Raw genomic sequence first — 23372 nt, 5'->3', positions numbered from 1 at the left:
GATATGTTTGCCAGAGTTGTGATCCTGTCAAATTAATGAACCCTAAGTCAGGGTTGAAGACCCCTCAAAAATCCTTAAAAGCCCTAGCCCTCAAGGAGAGACCTAGATTTTGAGCTCCTGATACTCCCTCTGCTTTGTAGAGGGTCTTTTTTCATGGGCACCTTTATTTGCGTATTTCCTCACACCTAATAAAAGCCTTTCTTCATTGGCTGACTCTGTCTGCTGTGTCTTAGAGTTTCCCTGCTACTGCCAGTTGTGATTTAGATTTTTCTTGCCTTTAGCTTATTAATTACTAGAGAAAATGAACCTGATCAAGATCCCCCCATGGTGACAGTAGAAAGAGATTGCTTTCAGATGATATATTACAACTGCTTTTAAAGAAGATTAATGGAATAATAGTGGTAGGTTCTCCCCTACAGCCTATGACGTGTCTCCCCACAGGCCCTTGGTCCTAGTAATGGCGCAGGGTATGGGTTCCATGTTGTGGAATAGGCCTTAGATCAACTAGAAAGTGGTTGCTTATACCCGTACCATCTGTACCACTCTTGTACTGGTGAGTATATCGTGTCAAGCTGATTGTTATTGTAATTTAATGTACATAACATTAAACTGACTCCTAATGACTTATTGCTGAACGCATAGTTTAGTGTATCTCTCAACCATCATCAGAGAAGCTTCTTTTTGCGGTAGATGGCAATTATAGAGACCCACAGGTGGTCAAAGTACAGAGAGTGAGAGTACCCAGCCGTAAGTGGGACATCTCTATCACACCCTTTCCTCCCAAGCGGTTAACTACAGTGCAATGGTGTTTTGGAACACTACAGGACATTTATACATATGAACTCACAGTAGTTGTTAACAGCATGTACAAGGCCTGTACAAACTCAAGCTAGACAGTGTTCCAGTGTGGAGTTGAGAGGTAGGCACAAAGTCTCACCTCTAGGTGATGAGAGGCTGCTGGCATTTGGTAGCTGCTGGGAGAGGGAGAGGGAGTTTTCCTTAAGTGTGTGGCCCCCTTTTAAGTCATATTCAGAGTATATGGGGAACAGAAATTAGACTTGTAGGTTAAAAAAAAAAAAGCAGTGTATGGGTAGAGGAAAAGAGGGAGAGGTTGAGGGGGTGAATGCAATCACATTACATTTCATAATTCTCAGAATCCAAAAAATTATAAGTGATATTAGACGAAGTTTTTTTTTTTAAAGAGAGTTTTTAATACATGGGGGTTTGTTAGAGCGTTAAAAATTATAGCCTAGCTGGGCATGGTGTTGCACTCATTTATCCTAGCATTCAGGAGGCAGAGACAGGCGATCTCTGAGTTCGAGGCCAGCCTGGTCTGCAAAGCAAGTCCAGGACAGCCAAGGCTACACAGATACCCTCTCTTGAAAAACTAAAATAAACAAATAAGTGATATAAAGTAATTTCTCTGTTTCTTAACTACTTATCTGTGAGAGGCCAGATTTTCTTCTTATACTTGAGACACAGTAACATATTGTAGCAGATTGGAATCAGTCAGCTAACAGTGACTTGGAAAAGTATAAAGCAGTGTTTTTTTTTTATTTTGAAAAAAATACTGCTTTTTGTAAAAATATACCTTTTTGTGTTAATATATATATATAAATAATAAATGAATTAGTTAACTATTTTAACTTCTAATATAACCTATCAGTGTTGATTTTCTTAACATTAGCAGCTCCTTGGGATGTTTAGTTCTATTTAAGTGTGAAGTTGTCCTGAGACCAAAAAAAATGTTACCTTCTTATAGTTAACTCTTCTTCTTCAGACATATATTTCTTTAAGCACAGCAGATTGGAACGTTGTGACTATCTTGTACCACAGGAGATTATTGTTCTCTTGAGTATATGGCAACACCACATTTTTGTTACTATCTTTATTTTCAAATAAGTGATACTAGTTTGCCAGAGTTGCATTGTTTGTTGCTTCTAATGGCAATTTTCCCTCCCTTCTCCTTCTGATATTTGTTCACACCTTTTATTGCTTCCAGGAAGCTTTCTTAAGAAACACACTAAGGACTTTTGCAGAGGTGACTAATCCCTACCTTCTTAACTTGATCCTCATTTTCTTATATTTAAAGATTGTTAGGAGAGCCATTCGTATGTGTAAGAGAATTTCTGCAATAGTTTGAACTTGTGTAGATGTTTATTTTGCTATTCTGCATAGTGATTCTGTTTCTGGGAACTCCTTGATCAGTTGAATAAAATAAAAATCATTAGGTTTGTCATACTTGGTCTGAAAAAGATTTATAAATATGTTGACTGAAGGAAGCTCATTTAGACTTTCAAATTTGAGTCCCACTTACTGTTTTTATTCATGCAGCTGCATTTGAGTTTTATCTACCAGGTAACCAAAGGAGTCTTCTAGAAATCAGTTTGATAGAGATGATGCTGTGCCTTGGGTGTGTAGTTGTTCACTCTGGCCCCTCCCCACTCCCCTGCTCTTCCCTTCTCCATCCTTTGCTGCCCCAGTGCTCTTAGTCACATTCTTTCCTCACTTAAATGCCAGTGATATAAAGAGGGCTCTTGCAGATCTGATTGCATTTTAAAATGTAGACATTTGTCATAAAAATCAGACAAATGTTATTACTTCTGGTCTTTGACATTTTCAACTAATAATTTTGAAGTACACACACACACACACACACACACACAGAGAGAGAGAGAGAGAGAGAGAGAGAGAGAGAGAGAGAGAGAGAGAGAGAGAGAGAGAGAGAGAGAGCGAGAGAGAGAGAGGAGGAGAGAGAGAGAGAGAGAGAGAGAGAGAGAGAGAGAGAGAGAGAGAGAGAGAGAGAGAGAGAGAATATGAATATGAGAATAATAAAACAACTTGGTGCTTTTTTCTTTGTAATTGAGTTACGTGGAAAAAGTAAAACGGAGAACGGAACTCAATAGAGTTATACTTCCTGGACTATGTGTTTTATTGTAATTTTGAAATAATACAGATTGTCTTTATAAATGTTGAAGTTCTTAAAGTCTTGTTTCGAGGCCTTTACAAGTCTTGTAATTTGAGAATATCAGAGGACTATTCCATTTGAGTCTATAACAAAACTTGACTACTATCAGCTATTTCTTGTATCCTTATTCTTCCATTATCAGTTGGCTTTTTACATTGTGATTCTCCTTGTATTTTCTTAGGCCAAAGATGAAGAGGAAGCCTTTCTGGACTGGAGTGATGAAGATGATGGTGGGTTTGATCCAAGCACACTTCCAGATCCAGATAAGTACAGAAGTTCTGAAGACTCTGAGAGTGAAGATCTAAAGCTGACGACAAGGTGTGTTCTTACCCTTAGTGTCACCACTACAAATTTCACACATACGCCCTTCCTGTTTTAATGAATTCAATGGCTACTAAACTATTACTTCAAGGTTTGTTTTGTTTTGTTGTTTTTTAACCTTTAATGTCCTATAAAATCCTGCTTCTGCTTGTTCTGTATGTCATACTCTTCTGATCATTTTAAGGATTTTGGCTAATTTAATTTTTTTATTTCCTGTTAGCACAAATAACTATGATATACAAATTCTGTTTTCGTGCTCTTTTTTCTTTTTCCCCTCCTCCCTCATTCTTAATCTTTTATACTTGAACAGTTTATAAAGTAGAATAAGTACAAACAGGCAGGGGTTTATTTTGATAACTATCAATGGATTTTGATGAGAAGACTATTTAAAAATTATCCCTGAGAATCTGGGTGTGTAGGACATATCTGAAATTCCACCACTTAGGAGGCTGATAAAGGAGAATCCCCATATATTAAAGACCATCTTGGGCTATACACATGAGTTCCAAGACAACCTGGAACATAAAATGGAACCTTGTCTTAGAAAACAAGAAAAGTGGGCAGGTGAGGTGGGTCAGCAGGTAAAGGGACTTGCAGTCAAGTTTGATCCTAGAGACACACGTGATAGAATGAGAGAACCAACTCTGGTAAGTTGTCTTTTGACTTTGTACTATATGGTTTGGAGAGTAACCTACAATATTATATCTGACCCTCCTCCTTAAGGCAGCTCGATGAAGTTCCTAATAGAGGGAGTCCCAAGTAGAGCAAAGTATCCCCCTGGGCAGGACTTCCAAATAAAAGAACAAATGCAACAGATAGCGAGAACATCATCAGATCTGACTCTCATGGTGATGTCCAGCAGAAGCTGGCTGGGGATGTCCTGGCACTCAGCTGGAGTTCCCAATTTTGTATTTTCTCCATGGATGTATAACTTCTGACCTCTCTTTCTACTGCAGGCATTTTTATATCACAGTATAAACACTGTGGAAATTGTTTATCTTTTACCTGTTCTCAAGGAACAATATTTTTGCTCTTGGGCTTTTTTGCTGTCACTTCTCCTTTCCTGTCACAGTTTGTTTGGGGTTCCCATTCCCAGACAAGGAATCTTAGAGGATACTTGACATAGACATGCCTGGGTCTGGAGTGAGGGGACCAAACTCATTTCCACCTTCTCAATCATCTCAAACAGTACCTGCCAGTTTTCCAGTATAATGCATATTATAGACCTCCATTGTGGGCACATCCTCCACAATTCCCCTATGCTAATGAATGAATTAACAAATAAATACTGATTTATTTAAATTAAAATATTTATAATTTTAAAAAACCCAAAAACCTCTGAGAATTAAAAGATGGCATTACACTTTCACACTTTTTCCCATTAGCAAATAAAATAACAGAAAATTTTTATATAAATAATAAAATTCTTTCCATTTAAAACCCGTTCATTTGTCTAGCCTCTATTTGCCTCTATGCCAAAATTAAATGAAATGTGGTAAATCGAATAATGGTGTGACTTAACTCAGCATTTTAAAAAAGAGTTCTGTGTATTATAATAAGCTTGTATTGAGTATTAAGCTTCATGGCTTTCCTAATTCATTCAATAAAAGTTAGGTAGCAATGACAGATAAATTTAATATTTTTGATGTGAAAACAAAGGTTGGTGAGACCCCCTCAGATGATAGCCCAGGGAGTCTAGAGTTGAAGAAATAGGCCACAGAAAACATTAATTTATCTTTAAAGAAGAACAGTATTTGGCAAAGGTCTCAAAAAAAAAAAAAAGGTATTTTCTTGGAAAGCCATGCTACAAAGAGATACCGAGTTAGTCTTTTTTCAAACTGTGTGCTTATTGGTAAAAGGAAATTTTTACTTATCCGACATGTAATGGTGTCAGAAGCTTCAGGGATTTGCTATTGGGCAACTAGCTAGTAAACATACCAACTTTATAGTGTTTTCTGATGCTAAATAACAGGCATACTAATTTTACTAGCGCAAAGAGCACCAAGGGTCAAATTATTTCATTAGGCTTTAGAAAAATAGAGACTTTGGGCAAAAAAAATTTGTTAGGATTTAGAAAACTACACACATGATTGTGCCACTCGAGGAGTAAGCAGTTTAGGTTAGTTTCTAAGTTATCCTTCAGCGAGTGTTGCGTTTCATGTTTGTCATTATTTCTGCATAGTAGCGTTTTCTACTGCAGCTAATGTGGTTTGTTCTCTAATAGTCTCACATTGGTTTTTATCATAGTTTACTCTCTTAATTGTCTTTCAGGGAAGCCTGACTTTACATTGATTCTCTTTTATAGGAACACTTGCAGTTCCAGCTTCTGTTCTCTCTGTCAGTATTAATGATGTGAATATGAAGGCCTTTAAATATTTGAATTTCTTAATTGATTGATAATAAAAGTATAAGAGGCTATCTGCTTGGCCCTAAAAGTTTGAATAATTCAAGAAACAATAGACTATAGATTGAAGAAGCTGGGAGTGGATAGTACAGTGACAAAGACGATAAAGTATCTCAAAAGCTACCGAAACATTTTATTGTAAGATGGAGTTTCAGATGCAATATAGCTAAGCAGTACAAGGGAGTTAAGACAGTTCAGTTACAAGGTCAGCCACTTAGCGGTGGCAGATTAAAGTTGCTCAGCTTGTCCTAAGCTAAAATAATAGTCTTTGTTGAAGAGTGTATGGACAGGATTTTATTGCTATCATGAGGATTTTATTCCTTCAGTATATTTAAGAGTTCTCTGGTTTGTGTGTGTGTGTGTGTGTGTGTGTGTGTGTGTGTGTGTGTGTGTGTACATACATACGCATTGTGTTGTTCAGCCTTCTCTTCTTACAGATGGAGAAATAAAGCCTTTAAGAGGGTAAAATAATTTATGGCCATGATCACAGAAAGTATGTGTAAGTGAATCTGATTGCCTAGTTCTACTGCTTCAGTCACATGACATGGAACTTGTGTGGCTTTAAGAGAAGTTGGTCAGGAAAACTGAAGACACATTTGATGACGCTTGACTGGAGGTTGGGTCCATGTACTAACTAACTAGCTTTAGGATTGTTGATATTCTGGCTCAGGTGATAGTGTTTGGGGCAGTTGGGGCTAGAGGTAGTTTAACATTGCATGTGGCCACCAGGAGTAGTATATCCCTCATCCTCTGAGCTGAGATAAAAAATGACTTTAGATGTTGCTAGGTTGCCTGGAGTTGGGGCAGGGGTGTTTATAGTAGTTCAGAATCACTGCACTAGACTCTGGTAGGCAGACATGTACCCCTGGTGTTTCATGTCCTTATGGAAGATACATTTTATTTATATTTCTTTCCAAGTAGCCCAAGTCATGCTTACTAACATCAAGACGAATTGATACATAAGGTAAACCCTATAAGGAGTCGTCTGCAATTTAGCTAAAGTATTCAGAAGGCCAATGATAGTACATTTTAACAAGAGTAATTGCTGCAGCTACTACTTTTTGCAGAAATAATGTAGGCACAGGTGTCCTCTGATCCCGTCGGGCTACATCTTTTCTTTGCCTGTCGCAGACTTGATGACTCACTGAGGTTTTGTGATATCAGCTCTTGGGTGTTCTCACTGCACGTTTACAGATCTGCTTGCTGTGTTATTTCTTGGTTCCAGTGAGTACCTACAATTCCCATGATCTTGTTATCATGACTCTCCCAGAAGCTTATTCTTTGCATATAAACTTGGAGCTTCCAAAGACGAGTTCAGTCTTAAGGGACTAGGTAGAGCAATTAGGAAATAGCTGGTAGTCTTAAACCAGTATGAATTAGTTTCATTTGAAAGTTTTTTTTTTTTTTTTAACTTTGTAGCTGTTCATAAATATTCATCATAAGGAACACTTTGTCTCTCTACATGGAAAGACACTTTGTCAGTAGGAAGAAGGTGAGCCAGATTTAATGAAGAATGACCAAATCTGTGCTCAGTAGCTCTTCCTCAGGGAAGTCGGACAGGATTTTTAAAAGTTTATATTTCTGTCCTTCTCAGTTCATTGCACAGCTGCAGGAGGATTCGAACCACCCTCGGGCCTCTGGAGTTATCCAAAGTGCTGAATGTCCTGCTGAGGTTCCAGAGACTCTAATGCTCATTGTTCAACTCCTTTAATTTAGCACAGCAGAGACACAGCTCTTGCTTGTTGTGGTCCTAGGAACACTGAACATTATGTGGCCTTGAGTTCCTTTTAAGGCTCCTACATGGGAGGAGAGGCCTGGGGATGGCAATGGTGAAAATACAGTATACCCATGTGTAAACTTTAAAGAATAAAGCATCCTGGTTTATCCCCAGAAACAACTGAAATGGGGGCAGGGAGCAGGAAATGTGCTCATACAGGAGGCTTGTGCTGTTAGCCAAAGTTTGTCTCAGCCCCAAGCTTACTGTAGTCTTTTTCATAGCAGATTCAGACACAAAGCTTGCTTTTTTCTCTGATTCATTCTTCATTTTCATCCATTTCAAAGAGTCAGTCTAGTTTTTTCTGACTTTTTCCTTCTCTTTTTTTTCTTTCTGGGCCTGTGGAATTAGTTTAGGTAGAACTCATAGATGTTGGGATTTCTTTTTGTTATTACTAAAATAGAGACAAAACAACTTCATAGGAAAACTAGGGCTTTGCCTGGTTGACTTTGTGACATTATATTCCTTGGTCTGTTAAGAAGTAAACAGTCATTGTCCTTATCTCTAATATGTTTTGAAGCATGTTTATCTTTTAGCAGGAAAAGACTAACTTATGCAGTTGCCTTTGGGTGTAGAAATGATTTTCAAGTAGTCCATGTATTGTAGTTACAATGCTTGAATGGAAAAAATTATTTATCTCTGTGGTGAAAACACAGTAAGAATGTTTACATTGTTTTATCCACATTCTACGTAACTTATAAATATCAAAACTTCCTGTAACTGCAATTCCAGGATCTATTCCCTTCTTTTGGCCTCTGTCAGCACCTGAACATAGTTGCTGCACACATACATAAACACACATTCAAAATAAAATAAAATAATAATGAAATATCAGATTTGTTTGTCACCTGAGTGACTGTCACTTCTCTCAATACATTTTTTCCACAAAGAATGACTTACTGCCTGTATGTACTATCCATAATAAATGCAGGCACAGAGCACAAATGAATAAACAGAAACACCATTCCTGGCTTTCACAGAACTTTTACTTTAGTTGTGGTTACAAAGAGTTCAGCGCATGGTGTTGAAACTTGTAATGCATGAATGTTGTGATTTGCATGCCTGGAGATGTGCTAGGAAGGGCACATCAGCGCTGGGCCTCACTTGAGCCTTGTGGATCAGGAAGAGTTTCTTGAAGAAAATAACAGCTAAGCTACACCTGCAGATGGGTGAGAGGACAACTGTTCTTTTAAACTCTTTCGATTAGATTGCTTCTTTTAACCATGTCTCACAGTTAAAACTAAGAGATTTGACTCTTTGCATATTAATTTTTGTGTATACAGTACTATTCATCATGTTTGGCTTATGGTCATCCTCATGTGGATTACAAATGATGGAAAAAATTTCCAAGTATTAAATATGATTAAAGAGAAACACCTGGATGTTCTAGATATTCATTATCCAATAAAATTGAGTGTTTAATATTTATAGCCTTAATGTTTCAAACAAAAAAAGTTAGACTCTTTGTATTCCCTTTCAATCTTTTATTTGTAGACTGCAGCGTTGAGCCAAGCCTGACTCCTTTGTAAGAAATTGCCAGGCTAAGGCAGAGGGCTTTCCTAGCATGTGCAAGCTCTGGGTCATTCTTCATGACTACAGAAACAAACAATGAAAAAAACGGGGGCACAGACGGATGACACAGGAAGTGTTGTATAGTCGTGTGTTTGGTAGGTTGTTCTAGCTAGCATAAGGCCAGTTAGACTTACAGCTTGTGCTAAGGCTGTTGTCACAATTTAAGCAAATAACTTCTGTGTGGAGGATACCTTAGCCTGTGTTGAATAAATGGGTCCAATTCATGTGTGATTAACTGCTCTTAACTGGTTCTTAATGCTAATCAATAGATGGTTACATGTTTGGGTTTTTTGTTTGGTCTTTTGTGTGTTTGGTTTTCCCCTTAAAGCATCTGTTTGATGCTGATTTTGAGTAAGTTTGATTGTCTTTGTAAATGTCTTAGTAAGTGAGTTACTTCAGTCTCTCTAGCTGCTCTTAGTAAATAGTTCTGTGGCATCTCTTCAGTCATTTTTGCTCAGCAACTACTGTTTCAAGATTTTCAGTCAGGTTTATAATACACAGAGGACTTTTCACAAGCACATGTGCCTCAAAGATGAATTTCTGAGGGAGAAAAGATGGGCAGAAACAGTTTTCAGTGTGTTTGTGTGTGTGTGTGTGTGTGTATGTTCATGTATATGACTGTGGGTATGTGCATGCTGTAGGGCATGCATGGATGTCAGAGGACAGCCTCAGGTGTCTTTGGCAGGGTTACTATTGTTGTGATAAAACACCATGACCAAAAGAAACTTGGGGAAGAAAGGGTTTATTTTGCTTATGCTTCCACATTTAGCCCATCATTAAAAGAAGCCAAGGCAAGTACTCAAATGGGAAGGGAACTCAAATGGCGCAGGAGCTGACGGAGAAGCCTTGGAGGAGTGCTGCTTACTGGCTTGCTCCTCGTGGCTTGCCTGATCTGCTTTCTTACAAAACCCAGGACCACCAACTCAGAGGTGGCACCACCCACAATGGGCTGGGCCTTCTCCCATCAATCATAATTAAGAAAATACCCTAGCCTACAGCCCAGTCTTATGAAGACATTTTGTCAGCCAACGTTCCTTCCTCTCAGGTGACAATAGCTTGGGTCAAGTTGACATTAAACTAGCCAGCACACCAGGTGTCATCATCTACTTTGTCCGAAGCAGGCTCTCCTTGTTGTTTGGTTCGCATCTCACCGTAGGAGCACTAGGATTACAGACACACAGTTTTACACATGTTCTTGGGACCCAGACTAGGCACTGAGATGCTGAACTTGGTCTGCAGTGGCTTTCCACAGACAATATAAGCAGCAGGGATTTTTGTATAAGGGAGTATCTGTTTTTCTACCTCTAAATACCCACCTCATCTCCTTAGCAACTAGGCCAGTTTGCACTTTTACCTAATTCTTTTCTATGCTCTCGGGGGAGTGGAGTGGAGAGGGGGGTATCAAGGAAAATGAAGATCTGTACTGTCACCACAATAAAATGTGTTCTTTCAGCAGTCCTTTGCACTGACTTTTGTTAGATTTCTAAGGTGTGCAGTGATGTTGATCTTGTGTTTTATGATGTAACACACACACACACACACACAGCTCTCCTCAGGGCAGAAGCTCTTTTCCAAGTTAAGCTTATATGAACTGCTTGCCCTAATACCCTTGGGACTCCACTCCACTGCACTATCTTCATCTAAAGCACCGTATACAGCAGAAATTGACAAGTTTTCCTAGCAGATCTTTGTTTTCTAGTCTGGATCAGAGCCATGTCTTATAACACGTGAACTATTCTTAAGGCTTGGTATAATTTTACCTGCAACAACCTTGTACCCCTATGGTTCAAGTTAAAGACATTCTGATGCCCTTGTTTTTTTCTCCAATCCCCTACATTATTTTAATATATGCTGTTTAATCTGAGCAGTCTACTATGCATGACAGGTGCCAATTTTTGTTTTGTTCTTGTTCTTGTGATATATTAACCCCCGCCACTCCTTTAAGTACTGGATAAAGCTTCCTAGGAATGACAGTGTAATAAAACCCATTTCTGATTGATGGAAAAATATATCACAGTCAGTTTCTCTCTCTTTGCCTTTTTCCTATCAATACAATCTCTATCTAGTTCTGCGGAATAATCTCAGGGACATTGGTGGCACAACAGTAGTTGCTCTAGCAAGAGGTGATATGTGAGCTGCATGAGGTTCTGTGAGTCAGGAGTCAGAATGTTTGTCACATGCACCAGTCCACGTAGCTCAGGAATATTGACACGAACTTTGCAACATGAGAAGACGTATGTGATTGGGGGAATTAATCCTGTATTAAAACAAAGTTTGGCTTTGCTGCAGTCAGAGCTTTGAATTCCTTTTACAAGTTTTGCAGCTTAGACATATTATTTAATCTCTCCTTGGTTTCATGGTCAGCCAAATGATAATGTATAATTCATAAGATTATCGTTGAAGATGTAATGAGAGTAAAAAGAAAGCCAGATATGAAACACAGTAGGGTCAGTGATACAGGGTGATAATTGTTGTAATTAGTATAAGTGAAGCTGGCAGGAGTTTCTAAATCAGCATATAATTGATAAGAATATAATGTTTTCTGGGATATCCTCTTTTATTATTTTCCTTCTCAAAATCATTTATAAAGTGCTTAATATTAAAAATGTCAGCCCCTACATTTAGAATAGTCTGCAGAAATATTACACTGGTTGAAATGAATGATGCAGTGAAATTAAAGCTATGTGATGTATTCAATATACACAGAGATATCCATATTACAAAGCTAGTGCCCTTCTCTGTTGGTTCATTAGCATTTACTCTATATATGTAGATAGTTAATAAACTGAAATTGGCTCTATGGTAGGCAGAGAGTGACAAAGAGAACGGACCCCAGCTCTCATAGAGCTCGTACTTCTGGGAAGCAGACACACCACAAAGAAATCAGTGGAAAGTGAGACGCCGTTTGCCATGAGGGTCTCGAAAAAAAAAAAAAAATTGGTGAAGGCAGAATTGGGAGTTCACTTTAGATGAAGTAGTTAAGAAAGCCCTCTCTGAATAAAGGTCTGAAGAATTATTAAACGCCTTCTGTAAGAAAAGAATGAATAATTTATCCTAGTATTTGAATCACAAATACTCTGGACAATTATTGCAATTTAAATATGAAACCTAATAGTATAGTAATGATCCTAGAGTTATCTGTATTTCTGCCAGAGAAGAGTCTCAGCTATGCTTCATCACAACACTCTTATACCCATCGATGTCCTGACTGGTACTAGCTTTGTGGCAGGTCATGCATATAAGAAGATCGACAGCCATTTTAAGCTATTCCAGGATCCTGTTAGAATAGGAAGAAGGAGAAGGAAGAAAAGATGGGTGGGTCCTAAGCAAAGGCTGGGAGGTAATCTAGTTTATATTTTTGCTTTCTCCTGTTGATTAAGTAGCCCAGACTGGCCTCCATCTTGCAATGCAATTGCTTTATTCTTCCAAGTACTGTGATCATGGCGGAGCACTACAATTCCTAGCTTTTGAAAAATCTACTGAAAATAACCCAGCACCCATATATATCCTGACCCACTTATGTCTTAACCTTCCTCAATTTCTGTGCTACGTTAGAGTATCAATGGAAAAAAAACTTTTTATTTGTAGCATACTGTGTGCTTTGAAGGTTTGTGGAATTACAAAGAATAATTAACATGTACCTAGCTACTTAGAACTTTGAATTTAATTTTTATTTCAAAGACTAATATAGAATGATTACAGAAAAAGCAGAAGATACATGCATTAACAAAACAAACATTTAAAAGTAAACCTCCAAATCTTTATAATGTGGATGGATCTTCATTCCCTGTTGGTTTCTTTAAAAATTTCAGTATTCATATATATTTATAGTATATTCTTAATATCTTATGTTTATTTGTATAAAGTATTTACAGAGTCAATCCTTTAGGGTTAGATCTTTGGGGGTTTCACCTTCTGAAATTAAAAATAGCTCTATCTTAAATATCTTCCATAAGAAATATTTGAGCATATCCATAATTATTGCCTTGGGCAAGATTCCCAGAAGAAAATTTTCTTGGCATGCTTACTCTAAAACTCTTCAAAGGTGCTGCCAAACAGGTGAGGGCAGTCATATTAATACCCATAAGGAGCAGTGCTGGGTCCACATAACTAATGAACAATGTAAGCTGTATCAAATTCAGAGGGAGGAGATCCCCATTGATAGGCCAGTTGTGTACCTTTCAGAGAGGATGTTGACGTGTAGATGAGTCTTAAGTTCAAGACACAACTGGAAAGAGACACCTTACTCCCGATAGAGAGCCCTGGTGGAAATGCTGACCCAATGTGCAGATGAGGGTGTCCTCCATCTTTTGCTACTCTTGAATTTAACACAGAAGCTGTTCTTGTTGTGGGAGACACAATTATAGTTATCTGAAAAAAATGAATGTTGAAGCCAGAAAATCAAAACTATAGAAAAAATAAGTTTAGCTTTTAGAAGATTTTTGAATTAGAGATTCAGAGAATTTAGGAAATAAGGAAGTTACGTCCTGCTTAAAAATCACTTAACATATTAACGTTTAACATTTCACATTTCCATTTTTCTCTTTCCCTCATTATTACCAATAAATAATGGGCTCATATATTTGATTTAGGTACTGTGACATTCTCTTGTATTTCTGTTTTCAGTAAGGTCTCAGTCTTTGAATTCCCCTTTATTGTCTATTCATAGTACATATAAACATGTTTTAACCTGTACTTAGTTGTATGATTTGTTCTTTAAATGCACAATAATGAAATCTCTGGTTTTCAGATTATTAAAAGATTGGATCTCTGAATATTTCGACTTTGTTAGTAGGGGCTTTTGGTGCTCTGACTAAGCTTTACTTTTACTTTTTAAGATGTGCTTTATGTTGTTAATGTTGAGTTATTGTAATATGGCCCTTTCTGATACTTGGCTCAAACATTTCAAGATTGAGGGAGAGTTCAGCACTTTATAATCTGTAGGAGTGCTGATAGAAAGATAAAATGTGGAACGCAACCCCAGATATTCTGCACCCTGAAGGCAGGGTGCAGGTAGGCATGGTGCAGGTAGGCATGGTGCAGGTAGGTAGGTACTGCCAGTTATCTGTGTGCCATTTTACTCCCTACAGTTCATTAGGGTTCACTTACTTTATGAATGGAGCTCATAATTGTGAATTTCTATTCTGGAGTAAATCACAGTTTCATTTTTCCAGCCTTAGCATCTTCAGAATGTTTTAACCTCTACTTGCTAAATGTTACTGATGATGTTTTGCTGTGTTAGGCTGGGCTGTTTTATGGAGTTTTGTTTTATTTTGTTTTCCCTTTGTTGCTGTAACTAAACACTGGACAAAAAGCAGCTTAAGGGGAGAATGGTTTGCTTTATTGGCTTAGATTCTAAGGGACACAGGCAGTTATGGCTGGGAAGAGATGGCAGCAGGTCACTGGAAGCTGGTCACATTGCATCTCTAGTGAAGAAGCAGAGAAAGTATGACTACTGCCACCCAGATGGCTTCCACAGTTTTATTCGGTCCAGGACTTCAACCCATGGGATATTTCAGTTGGTGTTCAGGGTGGATCCTTCCATCTTGCTTAACCCATGCTAGACACTCCCACACAGACATGCCCAGGGGTTGTCTGGTAGATGATTGGATCTGTCAACTTGACAGTCAGTATTAAGCATCACCACCACTACAAGCTACTGATAGATACAACTCTTGGCCACAGATGTGCTTCTAGAATTTGTAGAAAACAATTTAAGAACCAAGAAATTAAGTGAACATGGCTTATATTAGTCGGCTAATGATGGGGATGTCCCAGCCCCTTCTTAGATCCAGTGAACTCCCTCCATGTACAGGCACTCATAGGACAGAGGCCATTTGCCCAGTGCAGCAGGGTGTGAAACAGCTGAGGGCTGTTAGCACTGCAGTATGGGAAAGAGGCCCTTTTTGAAGAAACCATATCATTGCTTTTCTGAATATTGCTTCTTGGGCCTAAATTGTGGCAGGTTATCTATAGAATTCCCATTTCATTACCAGATGATTTTGTTATTCATAACATTATTTATTTGCTTGCCATAGAAAGTAGTCAGAAAATGCCTTCCTAAAATTGCATTTGCTAATTGAACATAGGCGACATTCATATCCGATTTTCCTTTGGAGGAAACATCTGAAGCTGCTATGTTCTGCAGAGAATATAATCCACAAGAGACATTGACAGAGGAAGACATATTAATAGAGCCTACTGATTAAGCTTTCTGTGAGCCTCTCTGAGGAGCAGTGGATGTGCAAAACGGACAAGACCAGTGCTGTCTTTACAACCCAGTGGGATCGGCACAAAGCTGGCCATACTCCTAAGCACATTAGGACCGAATATCTTTTTTAAAGCTTTTTTTTTTTTTTAAATCAACAAAAATTATCTTGATTCTTTCTGGCTGAGTTTCTTTCAAAAAAGTCTTTCGTGTTCATTGTTCCAGGCTCCCTTTCAAAATTCAGCAATTTGTGGCTTTGAATAAAAGCACATCGTGTCATCTTGTTTGCCTTTCCTCCATTGGCGAAAGAGAATGGCTGAGTCAGAGCATTTGGGTACTTCTGGGAGGGAAGTGAGAGAATTAGCTATAGTTTTGCTTCCAGCTGGTTATAAATGCTTTTGCTGATTAGGCATTTTCACTTTTGTATCAGGCTATCTTCTAAACAGTAATAGAGTCCATTCAGACGTGAACAGTTTGTTCTTTTTGAACACCCATGTTGTTGGAATAATAATGTAATATTTATGTGTTTTTTCCTCTGATTATTACATACAGCCACTGTGAAAAATTTTTGAACAGGTGTAATTTTTAGGCAGTAAGTAGGTTAATGTGAAGAACTATTGTATGTTTTTATTTATCTAGTTTCATTTAATTCTCAGAACAATTCTAAGTCAATGATTTAACTTCAGAGTTTGGCTGTTTCTCTCCTCGCTCTCCCCTCTCCATTCTCCTCCTCCCTCTCCCCTTCTGCTCTCCCCTTCTCCTGCCTCCTTTCTCCCTTCCTTCCCCCTCATTATGGGTTTATGTAAATTTTAGAAATCTTGTCATAATTCCTTGTAAATTGTAGAATTGTTCTCCCCGCTTCTGTACAGAATGACAGTGATACTTTGATAGGGATTGTGTTGACTCTGGATGTCACTTTGGATGTTTTAAACACTGTTGATTCTTTTAATCTATGAATGTAGAATATATTTTCACTTTTTGTTTCCTCTTTAAAATCTTTTCATTAGTGTCTCATTGTTGAGTTCCTTCACGTAGATATTATTCTTAGATCTTTTATTTTTATAACTATTATAAGTAGGATAGCTTTCTTGATTTCTATTTCAGAAAATTTATTGTTGTACATAGTAATGCTATTGATTTTTGTATGTTGATTTCACATTCTGTGGCTTTGCTGAGTTTACTGATTAGTTCCAATATTTTGTAGGTATTTGGGGATTTTCTGTATAAAGTATTTGTCTTTCTGTGGTTATCTCTCTCTGTGTGTGTCATTGTCTGTCTTGGTAGTAAATTGAATCACACTGTTATTGTGTTTTTTATTTCCTGTATTGTTTGGTGTTTGTCAGTTACAGGCATTTGCTTTGTGGTTACCTGTTAACAGTTATTTTTTATAAAATAGTGTTTGTTTCTCTTAGCTTATTTCTTAACCCGGCTATCACACAAATAATCACAACTCCTGAGCAGCTTCGGTCTGTTCTTACCCCTCTACGCTGTGCAAACGTCCCAGGCATGCTTGGACTTTGCAGCTTTCCTCAGCTCCAGCACTTCCTCTTGATCTTCCTTAGACCTCTCCTATGGCTGAACACCCTGGCTCAGTTCCCTACTTCCTCTCCTAACTCCTCCTCGTCTGGCTCGTGGGAAGTTCAGCCCTATTCTCTCCCCTGCTTATCAATTGGCTGTAAGCTACTTTATTGACACAATTGGGGCACAGTTGGGGAGTACAGTTTACACAACATTCAGATAGTAAATTCTCAGAACAAACCTTGTAACCAGACACGAGGGTTACAGAAATCAGCATTTAAACTACACAGTAGCCAGATGCCTACAGTCATCATGGTTTTTGGTTTTTTGCTTTTTTACTATGTTGAGCTATTTAGAAGTGATTACTGACTTCCTTACCCTGTGCAAATAGCTGTTCTGTTCAACTTGATGGATGTGTGGCTGGGGAGATTGTTGGCCACTCTTACTCAAGCCACCATGCTGTTCCATGCGCTACAGCTGAATTGCCTTGAATATGATATCTCAAAGTGTTTTGAAGATCTCTGTGTGTGTATGTGTGTGTGTGCATGCGCGTGCGTGTCTTGAAGATTTTTAAAAATACATTTATTGAATTATGAATGTGCATGGACACTTGTGGAAGTCAGAAAATAATTCTGCTATTTGAGTTCCCATCTCACCTGCCCTGTGGTTTTTTTTTTTTTTCCCTCTGTGTTTTGTTTTTATTTAATGCATTTAATGATTTTTTCCCCCTTTTTCTCAGAAGTTAGTTCTACTTTAATGGCCAGTGTGCACGATATATGCTGACTTAATCAACAGGACTTAGTGTCTGTCTGTTTCTTTCCTTTCTCTTCCTTCCTTCCTTCCTTCCTTTCTTTCTTTCTTTCTTTTTTTCTTTCTTTCTTGTTTTTCGAGACAGGGTTTCTCTGTGTAGTCTTGGCTGTCCTGGACTCACTTTGTAGACCAGGCTGGCCTCCAACTTGCAGTGATCCGCCTGCCTCTGCCTCCCAAGTGCTGGGATTAAAGGCGTGCGCCACCATGCCTGGCCAGGGCTTTGTTTCTTAAGATTGTATGTGCATATTAGGCCTGCATTTTCAAAGGAAAATAGCTTAACTTTAAATGGAGATAGTTTGATATGTTAAGACAAGGATAGTCTTACCATATAGTGTGATAAACCTAAGAGGCTTTTCAGTGCCTTCAAATTATGGACAATATATCCAGAGCTTCCTGTTATTGTTATATGGAATGCCACATTATTTGTGCAGCACCCTGCACATGCCTGTTTTATGTTAGGCCCTGTAACCATGCCCTAATGGCAGTGTGTAGACGTAACATAGGTGCCCTGGTATTCTGGTTTCTTTCTGTCTCATATAATGTCATTTTACCAACTACCTGTTCTACATTTGGGTTATTCTGCCCCATTTTAAATGTTTGACTTCATAGTAATGAGTTAATTATTTATAAAGTAAATCATTGGATTTGTTCCCACCAGTGACACCAAGAAGAAGCAAGAAATGAGGAAAAGAAGCAACACTGAAGTGGATGATGTAGGACCAAGAAGTCATCATGGAAAGAAGGCCAAGTGGGAAACATTAGAGCCTTTGGATACAGGCTTGTCTTTAGCAGAGGATGAAGAGCTGGTGCTACACCTGCTCAGAAGTCAAAGCTAAATGTTTTCTGTGCCTTTGTGTACTTTGATACCTCTGGTCATCATTATGTGCGCAAGAAGTTAGAAAGAACTTTGGAGCATTTAGGTACTATGTGTCCCATTCTTAGAGGATACAGTCTCTAACAGAATGGTCACAACATTCACAAACTGAGTTTTGAAACATCAAGGAACATACTCAGAGTAAGAATGTATTTATATTTTACCATTTTGCAGCGTGTGCTCTGTTAGAACTTACCTATAGGCTCCTATTCCTCATCATTGGACATGCTTGTTTTGTTTGTGTTCGCAGTGCTGAGGATTAAACCAAGGCCTTGCATGTGGTAAATAGTGCTCTGCTACTGAGCTGTGTACCTAGTTTCTGTGTCTTTGTTTACAGGAAGGTTCTGGATCCCTTGTTCATTTAGAAAAACCCATTGTTTAGACAACACAGAAAATTTAATGCTACTGTTAAATGACTAATAATTTTATGTATATTTCATTATTTCCAAAGAAGCAGTATAATGGACTAGACATTACAAAGAATGAGTATTTTTTAATTGAGTTATTAAAAAATAAACATTTCCTATAATATAAAGTACTATTGTTTTCATTGCATGCAGTGATCTGCAAAACACAACCAATTCCTGAAACTTTCTTTTTTTTTTTTTTTTTTGCATTGTTAATTTAGACTGCTCAAAAGTAACACATTGCACTTACACTTGCAGATGCTGGCAGTTATTCATAGAATCTCTAGACATCTGAGGACATTGTTCATATGCTCTATTTAGCAGGTGTCATGGGTTTCTACCCAACTCCTGATAGTAAGAAAATGAGGTAGACCCTTGTTTTGTTACAAATACTATCAGTCTCCAAAAAGAAAACATGTGGAGAAATCTGGGCATTGACATTAAACAGCTGATTTAATGTAGATTATCACACTCAGGGTTCTTTTCCTAACCCCATTTTCCTATCGCATTCACTATCAAGGCTACTTTTCAGTAATAGCTATAAATTCAAGCTTTAAGGAAGCTCTTAAGGAAGAAGATTGATTGTACCACACTTGCATATCTCAGCACTTCCAATGCAGCCTGTCTGTATTTGTTTATGAAAAACTGTCTCCTCTTTCTTGTATGTTCAGTGTCCTCACGAGTGAGCATCTTCTCACAATCAAAATGACTGTCTGTTTTCCCCATTCCCAATGCACCGCTCCTGCTGGTTTTTCTTTAGAGACCATCCATTGCTTATTCTCAAAGCTTCAGCCTCTACTCAGAGTTCAGAGTCTTACTGGGATTTGCCCAGACCCCTGAGGTTCTTAACTAGTCTGTGCTTCTACCAGCACACTGTCTAACGTACCTTCCCTGGGATGCATTCCGTAGCCTGTAGATGTGAGCAGGCTTCTCTCTTGTCTCGCCTGTCTCGGCGTCTATCATGTGATACAGTCATCCTTTGACTAAAAGCCTGTTGCCCTATTCTGACAGTTTCCTTGAGAACAGGGTTGTGTTTTATCCATCCTTTATATCCTGCAGGCCAATACAGTGCCTTCTCTATAGTTTATAATTAGGGCTATGATTTAATGACTAATCATAGCAAACCAAGATAAATCTATTTACTTTTTAATGTAATATTTAATTTTTGAGAATCCACATACATTGATTATATTTACCTACTCTCCCCTCCAACTCTTCCTGGGAACCCCCTCTTCATTCCCCTCTTCTGACTTTATGCTTTCTATTTTTTTATGACCTACTGAGTCCAGTTAGTGTTGCCTATATATCCATGGGAGTGGGGCCGTCCACTGGGGCACGGTAAGGGAACATATCTGTGAAGAAAACTGAGTCTCCCTCTCCTAGCAGCTGGGAGCTCTAAGTAGCTCCTCAGCTCTGATTGGGGGGCTCATGTACCCCCTGCCCCAGCCATGCCATAATGTTGAGTGGTTCAATCATGTGCAGGTGGCCACAGCTACTGTGAATTTAAGAGTGCAACTGTCTTGTCCTGTGTAGAAGGCATTGTTTTGTCCTAGTCCTCCCAACCTTTTTTATAAATCTTCCACCATAAACTGAGACAGCTTTTAAAGGTATATTGTAATGCACTGCTCTGTCACCTGTGTAGGAAGGAGATGCAGTTGATGGACAGGAAAACTAGTTGTAATTACTTTAATAGAGAAGAAAAGAAAGGAAAGTGGGGCTTAAAATCCCAAAATTCTGAGGTTAGAATTTCTGACACAGTCTTTTGTCATTGAAGACTTTCAAAGGTCACTGAGTGCAAGAATGCATAAACTGAAGGCTTACCACTGATTTTATGCTGTGCCATTTTAGGTTTTGTTTTGTTTTGTTTTAAGAAGAGAAATTAAGCTTATTGGCTGCCTGTATATAATTATTGAATACATACATTGCAAGGCATTTGGTTCATAAAGTACTTTGGATTGTGGTTTATCTGTAGAACTGAGTGGATCTTCATTAAGCAGTTCAGGGTATTCTTTGCTAATTTTAAAAGCTATCTAAAAGTCAGGTAATAGTGTGTGGTAGATGCTGGCTCTATTAGGTCCTGTCAGACTTCCACCCACCTGGACAGTGTGGACCAGAGACAAAGGTGGCCCTTCAGTCTGGGCCCAAGGTGAAGCAGACTAGGTGGGACGAGACCTGCAGAACAAGGAACACCAGAGTCCTGGTTTAACACGACCTGAAAGAGACATTATAACAAATGAGAATAGCGGTTGGTTTAGTCGAGTTCAACACTGCTACACACTCTGTACCTGTCCCATGAGTCACTTTGCTGCCTCCATTTGTTTAGCTGGGAGAGGGGACCAAACTTTAGTTGGTATCATAAAAAGAGCAGATGGCTTAAAAAGGACAGTGCATATTTGATGGAGGGAGCTATTGCAGGATTTTAGGACACAAAGAGGATGCAGTTTATATGTTCTAGGACCCAGAGACTAATTCTCGCTGCTAAACGAGAACTGAAAGGCCATTCATCAGACTCGCTAGTGTAAAATAATCCCCAAAATTACATAAGTCACCTAAAGCAAAAGCGTTTGGAGAGCTGCCATCTCATAAGCTAACATGGCATTCTGGGTTTGTTTGGTGCCATGCAAAATGGATAAGTTTAATTAAACGTAATTAATTTTGTTATACAACACTTGAATACCCTGAACATGAAGTAATCTCTGCGCCTTGATACCAAAGGCTGCCAAAGGATGCAGATGTTCTTGAGAGGTGGTACTGTAAGGAGTCTGCAATCAAGATTCGAAACCTTACTTTGAATCACTTAAGAATAGACATAATCCTGGTATGATTTTCTTCCACTGCCCCTGCCCATCAGATAGCCCAGGGCAGACATGTTCCACATCACGTTAGCTAGTGCCTGCTGACTCGGCAGTTGACAGCCCCTTCACTTAGTATGTGTGAGACACCGACGCAGACAAATGACATTTTGATTCCCAACTGAAATTCAGGAACCAAGAAAGAAGTTTACAGGACAGAACGGGGATTGTAGTAATGGACAAAAAAACTGAGCTTGGATTCTGAGTTAAGCAAATATGTAAGCGAAGGAGGATGCTGTCAAGCAGAAAAAGGATATGTGCCGAAGAGATGTAGAGGTTCTTGGGAGCCTAAGGAATGTGAAGAATAGTACCTTATGGCCAGGGATGACTGGACAAGGCTTGCCGCAGTGATTCAACTTGATTGGATAGAGAACGCCCTGCTTAAATTAAGACACACCCCTTAGTATATCTATGAAGATGCTTCCAAGGATGAACAGATTATGAATCATTTAAATCCACTGGTAAAATTCAAAATTTTAATAAACTTGGAAAACACAGAGGATGAGGTCTGTTTAGAAGTAGGTCTCTAGGCGAGTTCTGGCCTCTTTCTGTTAAAGTGTGGCTGCTGGGCCATGATGTGAGCATCTCCGTGATACCTTCACATTACTACGGACTAACAGCTTGCAAACCCTGAGCAACAGAAGTTACTCCTTGTTTCTGTTGACTCACTCCGTATTTGACATTTTGGACCCTAAACTGACTCTCTGTAGTGTTTGTGTTCATGAACCTGGATAAGAGAAACATTCTACAATGTTGTAAATTAATAAAAAGGCTCTATGGATAGAAGGGAAATAAGAGCAGGGACATGGCAAAAGACCATTTACATGTCTTAAATGTATGCTAAAACCTAAACCTACACCTTGCTTATATCACCAGCCCATCCAGAAACCATGTTGACATGATGCTGGCTGACCTCCTTTTGCAATTTTCCCTTCACATAACCCTACCGTTTCTCACTATAGCCAGTGAAGAGTCGATGCAAACGATTTATACCTTCCTCTAATCTTTTAATAGAAAATGTTCTTTTTTTCTTTTGGTCTAATAGATACTTTCCCAAATACTCCTTGCCCTTGCTGCTGGGAGTTCTGGGAACTTGTCTTATAAGCAGTGCTTTTGGAGATAGCATCAGTAATGCTTCAGTAAACTTTTATTTCAGGGGCCCCCTTATTCTCAAGAGTAACAGGTTAAACCTTTTATGGGTACTGTTAGATTTCTGAGACAGACTCCGTGTCACTGCCTGAGAGGTGAGATCCCATAACTTAAACTAGTTGGAGTGAATCTTTTGTGGGTTTCCTCCTCTCAAAAAAACTTTAATAAAATTTAGGGGGGAAAAGTGCTGCTTCTTGGATTGCAGTTTACAAAGGAATCACCTGAGAATTTTCAGATACCAGGCTTGGGTCCAGCAGGGCTGGGGTGGGGCTGGAATTGTGTGTTTCTATGAGAGGATGCTGATGGTGTTGGCCCATGGCTGTTTTGTTTTGTTTTTAATTTTATTGAGGCTGTAATGGAATTCAGAGTTATTAAATTATTGTTCACAGACAGGTAGTCTATCAGAGTCCCAGCAGGAAACAGATGGTGCACACAAATTAGGCTAATCCTTAAGGAGCGGGTGTTAATAAAAACATTATTTACATATAAGAGGGTGGAGTGAGAGAATCACAAAA

The 23372-nt window shown here is 38.6% G+C and overlaps 1 protein-coding gene across 1 annotated transcript in view; it reads left to right on the top strand.

Annotated features, from left to right (window-relative positions):
- Positions 1–18496, top strand: part of Ddx10 (DEAD-box helicase 10) — a 135713-nt gene extending 117217 nt beyond the window's left edge. Inside the window, exons 17-18 of the mRNA XM_051156448.1 lie at positions 3150–3286; positions 18234–18496. Coding sequence (XP_051012405.1) covers positions 3150–3286; positions 18234–18411 — 315 coding nt within the window. The 3' untranslated portion in view covers positions 18412–18496. The remainder of the gene's footprint in view (positions 1–3149; positions 3287–18233) is intronic.
- Positions 18497–23372: the final 4876 nt, after the last annotated feature.

This window comes from Acomys russatus, chromosome 14 (assembly GCF_903995435.1).
Source record: "Acomys russatus chromosome 14, mAcoRus1.1, whole genome shotgun sequence".
Taxonomy (NCBI): domain Eukaryota; kingdom Metazoa; phylum Chordata; class Mammalia; order Rodentia; family Muridae; genus Acomys; species Acomys russatus.
This window is presented reverse-complemented; position numbering and strand designations above follow the sequence as displayed.